Raw genomic sequence first — 18,464 nt, 5'->3', positions numbered from 1 at the left:
ATAATAACCCTTACATACACGTGATTTTCCGCATAAGTCACTATTCATAAACATGTAGGTTATGTGTACATATGTAATATATACAATATGTGTACAGTACATGTATGATGTTTACTTGTATTTACCCACGTAAAATTCTATATAGCAATATAGACGGATGATACACGTACTTTACAAAAAAAAGCTATGTATACACGACAACACTTACAGTTGTAGGAACCGTACGTTCATATGTATAGATGTACGAGTTCCACTACGTGTATATAGAGAGAGAGAACGAGGACCTAGTGGTGAGGTGAACAGCAACTGAGGAGCGGACCAGACTTTTTGTTGCATATTTTCTCTTACGCGGCTGTTCACTGCCCGCCATAAGAAGTTTCAGATCAAAAACTTGAAAAAACATTGTGGCGTCATCATTCTTGGCAAATAGATTCATTGAAAATGTTAGACTAAGCGCAGCTAGATTTGGAAAAGATAATGTTTACTACTTACCAATCTGATCAAAGTGGCTTTTAACTTAAGATGTACCTCAAAAAAACACTAGCTATTAAAGGAGAGAAAACGGTAGAACTTAGAGGAATATAAAAGCAGTTGCTAGAGGTAGGATGAGTAGATTTTCAAAATTAAAACGAAAGATTACAACATAACTTCATAAAAAATATTGTCAAATTTGAACTGTGGCTTTTACATAGAAAAGAGTTAAATGTGAAGAGTCTTGACCGTATGTCAATGTAAATCGATATATGAAAATTAAACGTATTCGTAAGTTAATTTTAGGTATTCTATGAAGATAATAGTGAGTAAGATACATCCACTTTTTATGAGTGCAAGAACTTTCACAAGTATATAAATGTGCTAGTGTCTTTGTCATGGTTTTTCTCGGGATTCTTGAAGTGAAGCGTCTCAGTGAGTTGACCCGTAATGTGGTATATTTTTAATTCAGAACAACGTCCAATGGTGGTACTGTCATATTTTGTATTTAATAAAAAACAAAACGACGTTACAGTCGTTAGGATAATATCCTGGCCCTCATCAGGTACAAAAATCTATGAGTAACAAAAATTCTTTACAATACAATTTTGGTCAAATACACTAAACGCAAATTAACTTGAGTTTATAACATACCTCTGACTCTTGCAAAAGGGATGTAAAATCGTAATGTAGTTAGAGTTTCAAGTTCAGTTGCTTTTGTATACCCTGTACATACAGAAATGACATAGTACATGCACGTAATACAATCAAATAAGAATCGCAAGCAGTTCCTTGTGAGACGCACATAAACAGTTCATGTTTTCCTAATACTTTCAATGAAAGGGGCCCTCAAATTATGTACATCAAGTTAGTCTTCTCTCGTATTTGACTTAACGATAGACTTATAAAAATTTTTTAATTTATCTGTATCTTGTTGTCTATTAATATTATTATTTAACTCATGTATATACAACATTTCGGAAAAAGGCGCTTTTTATAATTTTGTTCCATGTCTAAAATTTTTATTTTATCAAAATTCAAATTATGTGTAAATTCAAAACTATGTTGTAATAGTAGACATGTATCCTTTTTTTTCTCTATAACTCTTTTGTGTTCTGCCATTGTTAATTTTATAGCTCTTGATGTTTGAAGAATTGTTGCGGAGAATTCGAGACAGTTAGAAAAGAACTACTTAACATTATTTGTAACAATAGACATAATTTATCTACTCGTCTTTCTTTGAATAATGGAATTTTCTAAGGCAATTCGAAGCGAACATGAGCCTTTCTTAAAAATAATGAACTTATTTTAGTTACTCAAGCAGACAAAGGTAATGTCACTCTTGTAATTGACAAAGAAACTTATATTAATAAAGTAGAAAAATTGTCAAGTGATAATAAACATCATTTACAGCTAGAAAATAATCCTTTAAAAAAGCAATTAATTAAAGATACTAAAATTCTGTAAGCAAGTGAAATCAATACAGTATTTTTGATGGAATAAATAAGTTTGATAAAGATATTTATAAAAAAAACTTATTTAAATGCTATAGACTAATAAAATACACAAAAACAACTTTTTTATCCGTATTTTACCCGTATTTTCTCCGTTCGAAATTTTTTTCTGATTTATTGATTAATAATATTCCACTGGCGAAATTACACGTAAAAAATAGTTACAAATTAAAAAATAAATTTAAAGATGTTATCATTTCACTTGGTTACACTCTTGTTAGTCTAGATGTAGTAAGTTCATTTACTCATACCTTTTACGAGAACTTCACCGGAAATATTGTTGTAGGTGCAAATGCCTAGTGTTGGTGCTGTGTGTTGTGTCGTGCATGAATAGTCCTCCCTATTTACGCAACCTGGATGTAATAGAGTCCACTCAAAGTTCTCTATCACGAGTCACTTTATAAGATACACCTAGCTAACAACAAGCGCATTCATGACAGCAAGCCACGATGTTAGGGATCGTTGCCTTCATGGTTTGTCGCTGTCCCGCTAGTAATCTAGGTTTTTATTCAAGTAAATATGCATCATATTAAAATTAGGATGGTGTGTTGTTCTTCTCAATCGTCTTGGATAGTGTTAACTGTGGCTGCAGTAAAGTAGTGACTTGGTGTGTGTTGTTGATAAAAAAAACTATTTATATTTTAACTTCTATAAACTGCTACGAGTTGCTGCTGTTGATGCTACGCAGGAGCCATTTCATATAACACCCCATTCTGATTATTAAAAATAAAAGTAATATTCACGCTCAGTGTAATTTTCGGTAAATTCGTCGGACATTATATTTTAACAGTAAATTTTATTTTTAAGCATATTATGATACTTTTAGTGTAAAATTCTACAAAAACTATAAATTGTCTAAGGATATCACAATATACACAGTGTAATTTTTTGTTGCTAGTTATTGTATGCCTCTGTAAGTTTAGAAATGTTGTAACTAAATCTTTTTTTTTTTCAATATTACTTTGAAATAACTGTACCTAGTTTAACCTAAACCATTATTTCAAAAAATACAAAATTTCTTTGATTGTCTTTATCGAGCACATCAAATCATCTGACATTATCATCATTAAGCTTTTATTAGCTCAATTATTAAGTGGACAAAATTTTAATTTTAATTTTATTAATGGCAGCATGACTAAAGGTAATGTTTTTAAATAGCAGAGAATATTTCTTAAAAATAGACTTATCATCATATTTATTACATTTCTTTTAATAGTAGCAATGAAAAAATTGTTGACCATTATCCTATCATTACATAAAATATAAATTCATTTTAAATAAACATTGGTGGGAACAATAAATTTGGTATCTTGCCAATATCTCAACAGTTGAGCAGAAAATAAGCCGTTCTTTAATTTTGGTCGAAGAAGGTGTTGGCGAAAATTTTTGTCAAAGAAGGTATAGCATAAAGATGCTAAGTGGATAGAAAGTTATTGATCAGTTTATTTTATTCCTGCCCTTATGCACTACAAGAAATTCACTGCTTTCCCCATATCACTAAAATCATAATATGCATATATAGCACTCTACCATGCTGACGAATGATAAAATTTTTGTGTTTTATAGATGTATTTGCAATTTTCCGAAGAGTAAAAGAAATAGCCTATGGAGATCAATAAGACATAAAGTACCATTCGTATGAATTTCTTAATGATACCTTTCTTAGGCATACCGTATGGAGAGTTAACCCATGAAGCGAATACGCGAATTAGTGAATCCAGATGGATCATTCCACCAATACTGAGGTATTCTATAAAGCCTGTGTTTAGAAACCACAGATGGAATTCTTTTAAGTTGGAACTTTTTTTAACCGATGTGAACCAATTTTCCCTAAATATGGTTTTGAGATCAAGCTGAAAATTTTTTTGTGTGGATGTAAGATTTAGAAAACAGGCAAAATGTCATTACCGGACGTGAAGTATTTAAAAATTTAATTTTGCAGCTTGTGGTATGTCACACGTAGTATAACTATGCGTCTGTGACAATAATAAATGATAAATAAGTAGCACTTAAGAAATAAGTATTATATGACAGACAATCAGACAAATAGAAAGTAAAAAAAAGAAATCGTGTACACGAAAAACATTTTGCAACACACAACACAAGTTGCAGAGGCTGGACAGCAATATACGTTGAGGAACACAGGTAAACCGTAAAAGCGACAACAGAAGAACAGATGCAGATTTGCTTAATAACGTGGATGAAGAATGCAAATAACAGGATGGTCAAATCATTTCAGTACAGGGGCACATGCTTTCAAACAGCATGGCGAATGATAAATCCGACTCAATTGAATAACAATCTGATAACAGTCCTGTCGTAAGGCAACAACAGACCAACATGTAGAATAAGGCTATCACGAAATACTTCACCATGCACATAAGATAAACCTTACAAGAATCGTCTCTACCTTCAGTGCTTACACGTAATTCTTCCAGAGTTACACACGTACGCATACACCTATACACTTACGCACACTAACATCTAAATGCCTACGCGCGCGCACAATTCATGACAAAAAATAAAAATCACTATTTTGTATGTGACATTTTAAGTTCACATTTTAAGTGTGTATAAAATTCAGATCAAATGTATATTTTAAGAAAACATAACTTTAACCACTTATGCTGGCAAAGGAAAAACTTTTTTCAAACCATTAAGACTAAAAAGCAAATATTAAAAAAATTAATCAAGTCTGTTTTTGGGTATAGTTTAGACCATTAAAGTTCTTTAAATCCAGCCCCAAGAAAAAACTGATGGTCTCTAAAAAATGTCACCGCTCATTGTTCTTATTTATTCATTCACTACCTAATAATAAATGCAAACAATTTATTACATATGATGATCATGACAAGCTACTTGATTACATTTAATAAGTATCACATAAGATCAATACAAAAAATCTAAAGTATTTCCAGCAAGGAGACACTTTACGTGTCCGTGTGCTTGTGTAGTGTTTAAACTACGCTTAAACTATAAGTTAAAAATGTACTTTAAAAATAAAAATAATATACCTGTATGTAATAGAATAAAATAAACAAAAAAAAAGGATAAGGAATGAGTAATTTAATAAGTTAAAGTTAAAATAAGATCAAAAATAGTTATAACCGTGTAATTCAGCTGATCATCTTCTACTAGTATACTGTAGTCGTTTAGAACTTATATGATCAGTTATGGTCATTGAATTCTACCAATGTAATTTAAACATGTTTATACCATTCTTTCAGCAAAAGTCTATTCTTTTTCTTTTTTACATCGTTTAGAGTCTTCAATTCTTTGAATAACATATTAAATGCAGTTATGGCTACATCTTTATAACTACATTTACCACTATAAAACTTACATTGAAGTAGTTTAATGCTTTTATTTCTAGTCACGCTATAATTATTAAAATATTTTACTTGCGAACAACTGTATTCACGCATAAGGCAGTTAAGTATGTAATTCTGTTTAACTGTGGAGGTTTTAACTTCATTTTTATTTTATCCAAATTTTTGTTAAATATGATTTTAAGTATTCTTATTTGTACAGACTGAAGGAGATCTAAGACCTTTTCGTACGCAGAACCCCAGGCCGCAATACCATAAGTAGTCACACTGTGTAACATAGCATAATGTACATTTAATAATTGACTTGTTCTTTGTATTTCTTTTGTTTGTAGAAAATGTATAATAAGTATTTTGTTCTTTTTATAATGTTTTTAACGTAAGTTCCCAACAAAATCTGCTGTCTAACTTTAAACTAAGATAACCGATCTTTTTTTCTCTACTGACTTCAGATCCATTTATGATAATTGGAAAGTTAATGGGTATAAAACCCTCATATTTTTTAAAAGTTACGATTAATGTCTTACTTAAATTTATTGCTAGTTTATCTACATAAAGCCAATAAAACATTGTTTTTAATTTTTCTGTCACATTTTTACGTAAGATAAAGCAAAAGTCTGAGCTACAAAAAATTGCAGTATCATCTGCAAATTAGATAATACCTTATGTTTGGTTCAGTAAAGAGTTTATGAATATAAGAAATAATAAGGGACCCAACATTGTACTCTTAGGAACTCCACTATAAAGTTTTTGGAAACTACTGCGAGTATAATTTATCATAGTTTTTGAGCTCCTATTTGTAACGTAGTTTTGAAGAAATTTTAATGTTATTCCCCTAATTACAGCAGGCCTATAGTTATCTGTATCGTACTTATCGCTACTTTTGTGTACCGGTATTATGTCCGTACATTTAAAGCATTCAGAGAAGTAACCAGTTTTAATACATCTATTAAATATAACACGAAGCAAAAAGCCAAGTGATATCTCAATCTTTTAATCATTTCTGCGTGTATTTTGTGTGTCCCCCCAATTTTATCCTTGAAAGACATAAACTTCTTTAGAATCTCATCCTTATTAAAGGGATTCATACATACAGTTTTTATCACAGTGTACTTCGCTCTGTTAGGTAGGCTTTATTTCAAGTTCTTTGATGCTTTCTGAATTTGAAATTCCTATGTTGACAAAATGATCATTAAAAAAAAGTCTTAGCAATCAAAGTTGGATTTTTTATCATATTTTTATAGTATTAATTGGATATATATATACATAGTCAATGTTTCTTGTAATATGTATTTTTGCATTAATTTTATTTCTTACAAACGGCTATAATTTATTTGTGTTAGTGGATGCTTTCGCACTACGTTTATATGCATTTTTAATTTTATATAATATTTTTTTAGATTCTTGGTGTGGTTTTTGTATTTATGAAACTTTGTCTCATTATTAATATCAATTCCTCATTCTTGATATAAAGAATTCTTGGTCTTACATAATTTTATTATTTTGTTTTCTATACCAGGCTTTCTGTTCATTGTTATTGCAGTCATTTTTCCTTTAGGTATAAAGTTTTTCTTGTAATTGTGGTTTGATGTACTATTAATATCTATTAAGACAGTTGCAAGAGAGCTTCTCTGTTTCATAAGATCAATGTGCTGCTCCAATAAGATATTTTTGCTCTTTAGTTTTTCATTCAATTCTGTTCACAATGAATTTTTCTCTTTTAAATGTTTTATTTCGTTTTGGTAATTCACACTGGTTTCACTGAAAACATCATTTTATGTTGAGTTACTAGATGTAAGTCTGTTTCCATCAATTCTCATTTGTTGGTTTCCTTTCTTACAATGTTCTCTTCTTTTATACGATAACACTAGGTCCTTTTGACAATTTTTAAGTTTATTTACTAATTTGCCTAAAAAATTATTTTTCCCTAATTCAATTTAAAGTATTTTGCCAATTTGGAGGTTAACTTATGATTACAACTGCATATCATAAATATTCAACCAACTCCTTGTAATTTTTTTTCTGCACAACTTATATGATAAAAAGCACTACACAAGAAGCATACACACACACGCCTGATATTAACTTTTCTCTACAGCACGTAAAAGAAGCAAGAGCAGGTAGAGGGCCTAGTTATACATCCATCGTTATTGCTCATTACTTTTAAATATTTTTTCAAAATTATTTTTATGCTTCGAAATTGAAGAAAATCTTGAAATGTAAACTTTGGACATTATAGTGAAAAAAGTAGTTCTTAAAATACCACCTATGTGTGGTTGATAGAAATAGTAATTTCTAGGTTTAACTAAAATAAAACTTTTCTATACAAGATATTTCTGTGGACGAAGTGATCTAAATGATAAAATAGCCAAAAATCATTAAACATAACAATTAAAAAAGGTTTTTTGCTTATTTCAATTATAAGTTGATGATTTCTTACAAAGTGTAACACTTAAAATTTGTAGATATTGATGAGACTAGCGGCCCCCCGTCTTTGCCCTGGCTTCGCCCGAAACTCACTAACTGGAACACCGTAGAGTGTTAATATGTAATGTAAAACGTTTTCAGTTTAAAATTTTACATCTATTCCAGACATTTCTCAAAACATAGATCTTCTAATTAAAAATTTGTATATTTTTTCGGAATCCATACATTCTATTGTATCAAAGAATAAGCTGTGAATAGTGAAAAAATATAATTTCGCTGAAAAGTACCGTGCATCCCTTATAACATAAAATAATCGTTATACCTAAAGGGTCGTTGATTTGCAGTTTTTTCCGTATAATCTACGAAAAGGTCTATTTTTTAAGATGTAAAGGTTTGAAACTCACAAAAAATATGTACTAAAAAAATTTTTTTTCTCTTCTCTCGCAACTTTTTTACCAGAGCAACAAAGTCCTGAAGCTTAATCTCTACATTTTTTGTCGCCCCATAAATATAAATACATATTCTAAGAATTAAAAAATCTGGAAGATTTAAGAGATTACTTTAAGGGTACAATAAAAAGCTGATTTTTAACGCAATAAACTCTTTATTTGTCGATTTTGACGCTGCTGTTTCAATCTCGATAAATGTTCTGCGTCAGTTTCTTGATGCTTAAAACTGTATTTATAAGAGGTATTTAAAGTTTTTCTTCCAATTGGCCCTCTTGCGACTTTTGGCATGATTTAGACTTTTATAAGCCCATAAAACTATTTTTGTCAACTTTATTGAGTTCTAATATATTTGATGGCAAGGTTGTTCAACGTCTGATGGCCCTAAAAGGACCAGTAAGCTTCTTAAGTGAACTGTTTCTTGACGTGAAGTTTTCAGCAAACGTAATTGCCTTTATACCTTAGGGTTATCTTCTCTGACCTGCTGTTGTAGCACCAGACTGATCGTAAGGAAAACTACAAAGTCTGAAGATTTGGAGCTGGTTGTATAGCTCTTTCCCAACGTCTCCTGGTATTACGCTGAAGACGTCGGTGTTTAAAGCACCTTTTTTTTGCAGACTCAGTTGTTTTGGTGATCTAAGGTATAGAGATTGGTTCTCGATGCTTGCCCGTTGGAGGCTGTCCCATTTGCTCAAGTAAATTTTTCTTTTATTTCTGCTAGGTTCTCCTAGCGCAGACCTTAGACCGAATCAGTTATTACTGGTTGAATGCTTGGAGTCGAGAAGGTAGTATAGGCTCGTTGGTCACCGGGGTTCCCAGCCTTGCAACGAACAACTCTGCTTGTAATGTCTGCTAGTGAATGACTGAATTAGTTTAATAGTAGCAAGCTATACATAGTCTTTAAGTCAACGAAATATATTTGTTGGCAAGATAGTTTAAACTAAGGTGGTCCTTAAAAGGACTGATGAGATTGATGGTAGCGGATTCTACTGAACTTACGTGTAAAGCCAGCGTATTTTTGCCACACATTGAGTGTATTTACTGCTATTCTTATCAGTTTTTTTAAGATGAAAACTATACTAAAACCAACTAGAAAATGTTAATAATCAGTATGCAAAATTTGAGCCAGATTGGTTGATTAGTTTTCGTGGTAAGCGATTACAACGGTTTCAGCAACTTTGCTTTATATATTAGTAAGATAAGATATATTGAAACCTTACCAACGAAGCGCTCAAGAAACTTGTAGTTTGTGATGCTAACGGGATGGCTGGAGTCCAGGACTTGATTGTAGTAGAAAATTTGTCATTGATTTCATGACAAAAACAGTACTTTGATATTAAATTCTCAAAGCAAAAAGTCTGCAGCGATATGAGACAGCTTAAGACTTGACGATGAGACGAAAGCAAGTATCACGATAGCTTTACTTAATTCTACTGTACATGTAAAAGCTTAGTCTCTTTCATAAATTTAGTCGCTTGTTATGACACGTCCATGACTTAGAAAACAAGTTGTCTCGGTGCTTTAATAGTAAAACAGATTAAGTAGAATGGGATGTTGTCAGACAACGTCAAAAATGCTGGGTATAGTAGCGCATCTAGAGGAAATAATACTTCGTTTATTAGTTTGTTAAAAAATGTTCTAACTAAAGTTTCTTAATATTCCTGAATCTCTTTTTTGTATATTGTGTTATGTATTACAGGGAAGACAAAAAAATGTTTTATTGATCTGTATAAGTATTTATTCGATGTGCTTACCTTAAACGATGTTTTGGTCAAATCAAGTAATTTATTTAAACGTATGTTTTAAACTATAATTTTTTTATTAGCATTAAGTTATTCTGAAAATGTCAGTAACCTGTAAAAGGTTCTATTACAACTAGTCATACTTAAGGTAGTACTAGTCCAAAATCTATACCTACTTCACCTACACAATTGATTACTGATTGTGAATCCTGACATTTAAATAAAGCTGATAATCCTACCCATCCTTTGGATTAAAACTCAACCAACCAAATAGTTGTAGTTGTACTTTTTGCAGTAATGAACATCATGATATGAACAGTAAACTTGTTACTAAGGAGATAATAACGCTTGACTCTTTATACAATGTTGGCTCTACAATCAGTAGAATTTAAATAAATAGTAAATGTGGGTATTTGCAAACGTTTCGAGTGTATTCAAATTTTGAACTAGTAGAGGACGTAACGTTACCTAGCCCAAACAATTGCTTTGCAACAATAAAATCCTAATTAACGTGTACAGTGTATCCCATTTATTTTGTGGATTATTTATTGGACAATTTCTTAAGCTACCGAAATAAAATTAGCCCAAATACTATTACTAAACCAAGTTTTTAATAATATAACGGTGGAAATAAAACGTTTGAAAAAAACTAAAGCTTTCAACAATTTTCAGCAGAATAATAAAGGTAATATTCTTATTACGTTTATAAATGACCTAAACAACGGATATTTTTCTTGTCATATTAGATTTCTATTCAATATTTATGCCTCTAGAATATGTTACTTACCACCACAGATAAACCAAATTATTTACCTTTGAGACATAAATTTTTTATGCTAACTCTTGATTTGGAAGCCAAGAAGAAAGTTTCTTAAAAAAACTAGCCTATAGTGGTGATTGATAGTGTGATATATTATTTAGAAAAAAAAAAAAAAAAGAGAGAGAGAGCGATAAAATTATTGAAAAAGAAATAGCTATAAATTAATACACCATAGTGGTAAACATGCAAAAAAAAGGAAAGTTAAATAGTCGAAACTTAAACTACAAATATCAGAACATAGGAAAAAAAATTTTGAAATGAAAAAAGGCATTAACTAGAAAATAAGATATGCAAAAAGCTTTTTGAAAATGAAAATAAATGAATTGAAAGAGATGCAAAAAAGCTTTTACATCCAAAAAACTTAACAGATACTTATTAAACAAAACAGTTAGGACTATTCCGATTTTATTATTTACTTACTATAAAACAAAAAATCCTTATTGATCTGTTTTTTTAAGAATCTTAATACGATTAAAAATAGTTAATAACCTTCTGCTAATAAAAACAATATTGTTGGGTATATATTTAAAAAAAATTTATCACATTTGTCCCACTACTACTGCATCCAATGTCCTACTACTAACGTAACCCTTGAAGATTACGTCACATGACTACAGATTTTGTGACTGCTGGAAATAAATGATTTTATTAAATGTATGATCATAAAAAAATTCTATCAGTGTTCTATTTTACCTTGCATTCACAAATAAATTTTTTTTTTACGTAAAGTATAAAATAAAATTTTTTTAATTGATTATAGTATGCTCAAACCTTTAAAACACAAGAAAAAAGTTTTTGTCTAAAATATACAATTTATACCTGTACTTTCTTAATTCTCACATTACTTGACGTCATAGTTAAAAGATTTTCAAAGAAACATACATCATACAAACGTATCATTAAAATTTTTGTTGCAACAATTTTACTCAAGCTAGAGTAAAGTCGTCATCTTAAAATATTAAAAAATTTCATCAATTATCTTACAGTCTTTCTTTGTTTGATCTCTATACTTTTATGATTAATATTATTACAGAATGAGTTCAATGAACCGAGCATCAAGTATTCCATCATTATCTGCTGTCAGCTTATCCAAGAGGTAATTAAGCATTTTTGTTACTTTTTATCTTATACTTTTATATTTTGCTTATTTAATATTAATCCTAAAAATTAGCATAATTAGTCAACCTGAGATGATGTCTCGTATGATAAAAGTCATTGCTATTATGTCACACAACTTGTATAAGCCTTTTTATCCGTAGATACTATTTTCTGTGAAAGTCAGGTACATCATAAAAAAAATTTTAAATTGAGTGACCACTAAGTTAATTTATGTATGGATGTAGAAAAACAGCATGGGCCATACTGATATAGCAGTTCACTGAAACAATAAAAAAAAAAATTGAAAAACTGTATGGTAGTGTTAAAATTGTCAACGTTTAATTTGTTGAAGTGAGAATTATTTTTTACCGTAAAGGAGCGCAAGATATGATATACAAGACAAATTTAGTAATTTCTGAACCATGAAATATTAGGCAATAAGTCTATTAATATAAAATGTGTAAATTTTTACTAGCTCTTCCTGTGCTTTCTTTTGATCCTTATCAAACGTTTTCTGGCTACGATTTTACTTTCTATTTTTGAAGTGAAAACTTCTTATGGCGCGTTGGGCACTTTTGTGGGTGAGCATTTTCAGCCGTTCTCGCGACAGACGAGATTTTACACAGATATACTCCGCGTGTATTCTTATAATATATGTATACTGTACGCGCTCTTTGCATGGGCATTCGTTCGTGCTCTCGCGACAGACGAGATTACATACCTATATGTATACTCAGAGTGTATAGGTATGCGAGAGCGCTGTATGCTATACGCAGCAGCGTTGGTCTGAGCATTATTCTACACTCACAGTTCATGCTTGATCGCACATAGCGCCGCTGCCTGGATCTCACCGCGAACTACTTGGCGCAAGAATTTAAATTCAAAATCGTATGATTTTTTCAGCAGACAGTAGGCGCAGAAATTCAAATCCGAAAGAAATCTTTGTATGTATTGGCTAATTAATGCCTAAAAATATTGGATAATGTTGTATGATTACATACATAAATAGTATACCAAGAATTCTTTTGAATTTGAATTTCCGTGCCTACTGTCTCTTGAAAAAATCATACGATTTTGAATTCGAATTCTCACGCGAAGTAGTTCTCGGTGGGATCCAGTCAGTGGCGCTATGTGCGATTAAGCATGAACTGTGAGCGTGGAATAATGTTTAGACCAACGCTGATACGCAGTCTTTGCATGGGCATTCGTTCGTGCCCGCGCGACAAACGAGATTGAGAGTTTTTTGTATTTATTTTATAAATGAATATTAAACGGAAAATTTATTTATTCAAATATTTCATTTGACTTGTGTTGCTACTATAATATTGTGTTAAAAAAATTGATAAATTTTGTATTTACTATTTACTAATATTTACTCATTTAAATAAAACCACTTCCTTTGAATATAGTTTCTATATTATTATACTTCATGTCCATTCAAAAAGTGCCCACATTGCTTTGATAAACTTGATTTTTTATGTACAACTTCTCATGTCGCGAGCGCACCTAAAAATGCTCACCCAAAAAAGTGCCCAACGCGCCATAAGTTCAAGTTTTCACTTCTGCCTGCACTCCCGGAGTGCTTAGTTTTTTTGTTCAGTTTTTTATGTAATTCTTTTTCTCCGTGTGCTAAAAGTTACAAATGTAATTCTCACTAACAGTTACATTTATGTAAACATTCTTGCTTTGCTGTAAATATGTCAACTTTTTGTCATAACTGTCGTTGATAGAATGATTTACAACTCTCACACAATTTTGGATATTTTATTTTTCTTTCAGTACATAAATAATAGCCTTTAAAAAAGCTATGTTTATTTAAAAAAATTATGACTTATTATTACTCGTCTACTTTTAGGAAAAAGGATTACTATACTAAAATTAAAAATTTGCAAGAAAAAGTATAACATTCAATTGCGATTTGCATTATATTATTTTTTTGAATAAATGTTGAAAAATCTTGTGTTCTAAAAAATACTTGGAGGTTGAGACAGATCCTTGCCTTTCTAATTAAAAATAATTTAAGCATAGTTAGCTTATTTGTCTCTTTTGAGCTGCTCAGTTAACGAAATTTATATACGTCTTAAAAAACTCGAATGGATTTCAGAAACAAGTGATAACGTTTGCACACCAATAGCAGCACGAAATTCTGCTGTAAAATTTTTCACAAATCTTATCGTATTCAGCTGCTCACTCTGCTCATTTTTTTTTTTTTTTTTTTGTACATTTACTATGTTTCTTTGCTATTTCTAAAGTTCAAATATTTCTGGAGTACCTGTCTACCCCTAATTTATCTTTTTATAAATTTTCCCACTTGATGTCTTAAGTTGGTATCTGTCCTAATATCTGCCTAAAAGTAAGAGCTCACTGCCATATATTAGCTGTGATTGTATGCATTGTAACAAAGTTGCAGCGTTGAGCACATGCATGCAGGTGCCTGACTGTAGTAAATCTATGGATACTTGCTTGTGTGTGTGCTCGGCGCGATCTGGTAATGCCTCTCAGGCCAAAAGTCATGCGCACGCGCTCGGCGAGCGGTGCTGACGCGACTCAGGCATGGAAGGTGTGGCTTGTTGGTCGGTGGTGGGTATAATGCTCGTGACAGCGCCTCCAGTTTTGAGGGAGTGGAACGGTCTGGAACGTGAGGACCAAAACGGTAAAGGTGCCGGTACGATTTACCGATGAAATTATTATGCCAATAAGGGTGAAGGGATGATAAAATAAATAAAAGAGGGCACTGGTGCATTAATAGCCAATCAGCAATCATTGATCGGCAGTAGGCGATCGATCAAGGATTGTTGGTAGGGATTTTTCTGAGGTATCGAGCAAGGAGAAGTAGCTGGAACTTGCAGTTTGATTTTTCGCTATTTCCCGTTACGTTAATTTTATCGTGGTTCAACAACACGAGAGATTTGGAGCAGCATCGAAAGTTTACTGTGTGGCTCACAATTTGTCTGGGCTTTCTTTTAAGGGTCTTGTGACTGGAGAGAAAGCTAGGGTCTTGGCTGGCTGGGTGCGATCGGGTGGTTGCGGGAGTTGGTGAGATGACTGAAGCTGGAGCTGACATCCAGGACCAGGAGTCCCTTGGAGTCGAAGGTCAAGAGGAAGCCAGTGAATACGTTGTGTCTGTTGAGGTGCAGTAGGTGTAGTGTGGGCAGGGTACGCGATAGTGAAGACGACGCGTTTCCGTGGCCCTCACTTCAGGGTAGCGGGTTTCTGAGGCTGGGTGTTAGTGGTTATACGTGACGCAGGGCTACGGAAAAACTCGGGTCGCGAGGCGCACGTCGTGCCCTCCTCGAGCAAAGTGGGCAGTGATTGCGGGTTCGTGATTAGCGGCTACGGGTTTCACAAGTAGTGTCTCTTTGGGGGTACCCTAGTGGCTTCTTTATAGGCGAGTCACTGGCGGTTATTTGATAAGGGAAAAAGTATTAACTGCTATGCGGGGCATATGGGTTGCAACGCTGGGGTACGACGGTCTCATCAAAGAGGTCAAAGCCGCGCAGTGGTATTTACATAGCATTGTACCCAGGCTAGTGGTGTGTGAGTGCTAAGCTGGCCAGGTACAACGTTAGAGCATGTATTTATTATCTTTAGTTTTTTTACGATACCAACTTATATAAATATGAGGAAAATAACTTATTATGAAAAAAAATATATCATAAAAAAGTAAGTTTGCAGAATATTGTTGTAGTGCATAGAGAATATTTTAAGATGACATTGAGTTGTATTAGCATTCTTCAAGGGGCTAAGTCTGTTTCATATGCTTATACAATAATATTAAAAATACACAACTTCGTCTGTAACTAAGCAGAATATTGTACTGCAACAATTTTATACATTGAAAATAGTTCGACAATTCATTATATAGCATCACTTGTTACGGTTTATCCTGTTAAATATAAAGCGGTACTACAGGATGGTTTTAATTAATCTTTCAAACACAAGTATATTGTGGATGAATATAGACTAGAAATGAATGTGTGAGTACGAGGTTTGTCCGGATAGTGTCAGGCCTGCTTCTACAACTTTGGGCTAGCGTTATTCTTCATCATGGCATCCTTCAAAATAATCCCTATTTAATTGAACAACATGGTTCCAGTGATGTTTCCACTTTTCGAAACAGTCTTGGAACTACTTTTATAAATAGCCTTGAGTTCTCTTGTCGCATTATTCTCAACTGTCGTTTTTTCATCAAATCGCTGTTCTTTCAGGATCATAACCATAAATCCATGACTCATAGCCAGTAATAACCTTTCTAAGCAAAGTATAAGCATTATTCACCATTTCTTAGTTGTCCTGTGTGATTTCTACGTAGAGCTGTTTTTGCTCTGCACTGAGCAATTTTGGTAGAAACTTCGCACACACGCGTGTCATTTGTAAATTTGAGGTTAACATTTCCCAAATTATAGTTTTGGCATTCCAAGGTCTTTTTCTAGTTTCCGCACAGTCATACGATGATCTTGTTCGATTGCAAGTCGCACCCGCTCAATATTATCCAATGTTTTTGTCGTCGAAGGTCGGCCAGAACAAGGATTACTATCAACAGAAGTACGGCCTTCTTTAAAACGATTAAGCCACTCTTTCAGTCATGTTTTGCTCATCCACTCATTTTCAAAAGCCTTCTGCATCTCTAGAATAGTTTTTCAGAACTCGTTTTTCCAAGCTAAAAGCAAAATTTGATGCAAATTGTTGATTTTGCTCTTCAGTCATTTTTAACAATCACGAAATCTGCTAAACTCAAAAGTATCTTTGTAAACAAAGACGCGCTGCGCATTAACTGTGCGTCTGGAAGGTATCAACGAGCAACCACTGAGTTCGTAAGGCCTTACTGTTTACGTTTATGCACCACAGACATTGCTCGAACATTACGGCACAGAGTTGCAGAGATAGGCCTAATACTTTCTGGACAGACCTCGCATATGTGACAGATATAAACGTAATGTTAAAAATGTAATCTGCGTGAGTGGTAAAAAGTTGTTTTGAAATCATCGGAAGATTCAATAAAAGCTCACAGTTATGTACTAGCCAGCCTATCCTTTGTTTATATTGTATTATGCTGTACTACATTGTTTATAATCTTTTCTTTATAAAATATTAATATATTAGATGTAACCACACCTAATAAACGTAGGATACTCATTCACACAATAATTGCACCAACATTGTATATAATATAGAAAGTATATTTAAATTTATAATTATACTGTCTGTCATACAATTTTATAGAAGTATGACTTCATACTTGGGTACTCAAGCACCCACTGTCTACTGGATTAAAAATCCTCTGTATCTTTATCTTTCAATGGGCTATTGTACATTATCAACTAGCTAATAACTTATATCTTTTATTTGATAATTATCATGATATTTTGTGTTGAAAAATTTTATGATAGCAACTTTGACATTTTTTTTATGACTCTAACTTTAGCAGCTTACACTTTATTTTCTTCTTTAATAAGTGCATTCCTATCCGATTCTTAATATTACTATTTGTATATATTTTTAATCAGGAGACTTGTTCTCCTTGAAATTATGTCCATTTTTAATTTCTATACTTTATTGGACATGAGATATTTCAGCTGCTATTTTTGCGAATAGAAGTAAATTAATGGAATTCTGTTTATTTATAAATAAATTTTAAAATTACAGCATTGTTTTCCTAGAAATTTGTACGAAAAACCTTTGTGGCTTGTAACTTCTATTCGTCAGATGCAGTTAAATCTGAAAGATAGCTAAAATAGTCAGCTTTCTTAAAAAGTGCATTGCCCATAACAATCAATCTCTCTACTGGCACGAAATTATCTACTGTATTGAAAATACGCAATTGAAATTGATAAATTTTCTGCTGGTTCTTTGATTTACTGTGCCATAGTTATAGTCAGTTTCGGATTTTATATATATATACACATATGGGTCATTCTACAGAAAGCGTGTCGTTTATTTATTAAAGATTAAAATATTTATTAAAATCACACCTACTTAACGTGTATACACTTATTTCAACGATGATTGCACCACCTCCGTACAAAATATTGTTTCATGGAAGGTATATTTATATTCTTACATTGTCTGCCATAGAACTTCATAGAAATATTACTTTATACGTAGATGTTTACCCGCCTTCTGTCCACTGATTCTTACATATCATTAGATGCTCACTACTAACTGTTTTTTTTCTTATTTCCTCTTTTATAATTTTGAAACTGCTCATCTAACTTCTGAAGTTTAAGAATCTAATTTTCGGTTGGTAAAATGATTTTTTAATATAAAAATTTGAATAAAATAATGAATAAGTATGAGTAACTTCAGAACCAATGTAAGTAAAAATCTGAGTTTAAATTTTTTTTTCATTTGCAATTACGTTACATACATTGACAAGAATTTTCAGTGATACGTGGTATTTTATACGGTTCTAAAAATTTAACCAATAGACATCGTTTTTCACTACTTACTGAAGAATCGTACTTTGCCTTGGTTTTTAGTATCTTATTTTAAAATTAGCAGCCTAAATTTAAGAGTTTCAGAACATTTTCTATGTTGTTTGCATAATCATTTGTTTAACTAGGAATTATAAACAATGTGAAATTTAAATTATAATGTACTTACTTATTTTTATTCGAAAA

The 18,464-nt window shown here is 32.0% G+C and overlaps 1 protein-coding gene across 1 annotated transcript in view; it reads left to right on the top strand.

The window, feature by feature from the left end:
• Nucleotides 1-18,464, top strand: part of shot (dystonin-like protein short stop) — a 1,026,404-nt gene that overhangs the window by 932,444 nt on the left and 75,496 nt on the right. Inside the window, exon 32 of the mRNA XM_089596194.1 lies at nucleotides 11,780-11,842. Within this exon, the coding sequence (XP_089452320.1) occupies nucleotides 11,780-11,842 (63 nt within the window). The remainder of the gene's footprint in view (nucleotides 1-11,779; nucleotides 11,843-18,464) is intronic.

This window comes from Copidosoma floridanum, unplaced genomic scaffold, assembly GCF_036245765.1.
Source record: "Copidosoma floridanum isolate Cflo_tuat_1 unplaced genomic scaffold, Cflo_Japanese_pri ptg000030l, whole genome shotgun sequence".
Lineage (NCBI taxonomy): Eukaryota > Metazoa > Arthropoda > Insecta > Hymenoptera > Encyrtidae > Copidosoma > Copidosoma floridanum.
The sequence above is the reverse complement of the archived record's forward strand: the minus strand, read 5'-3'. Positions and strand labels throughout refer to the sequence as shown.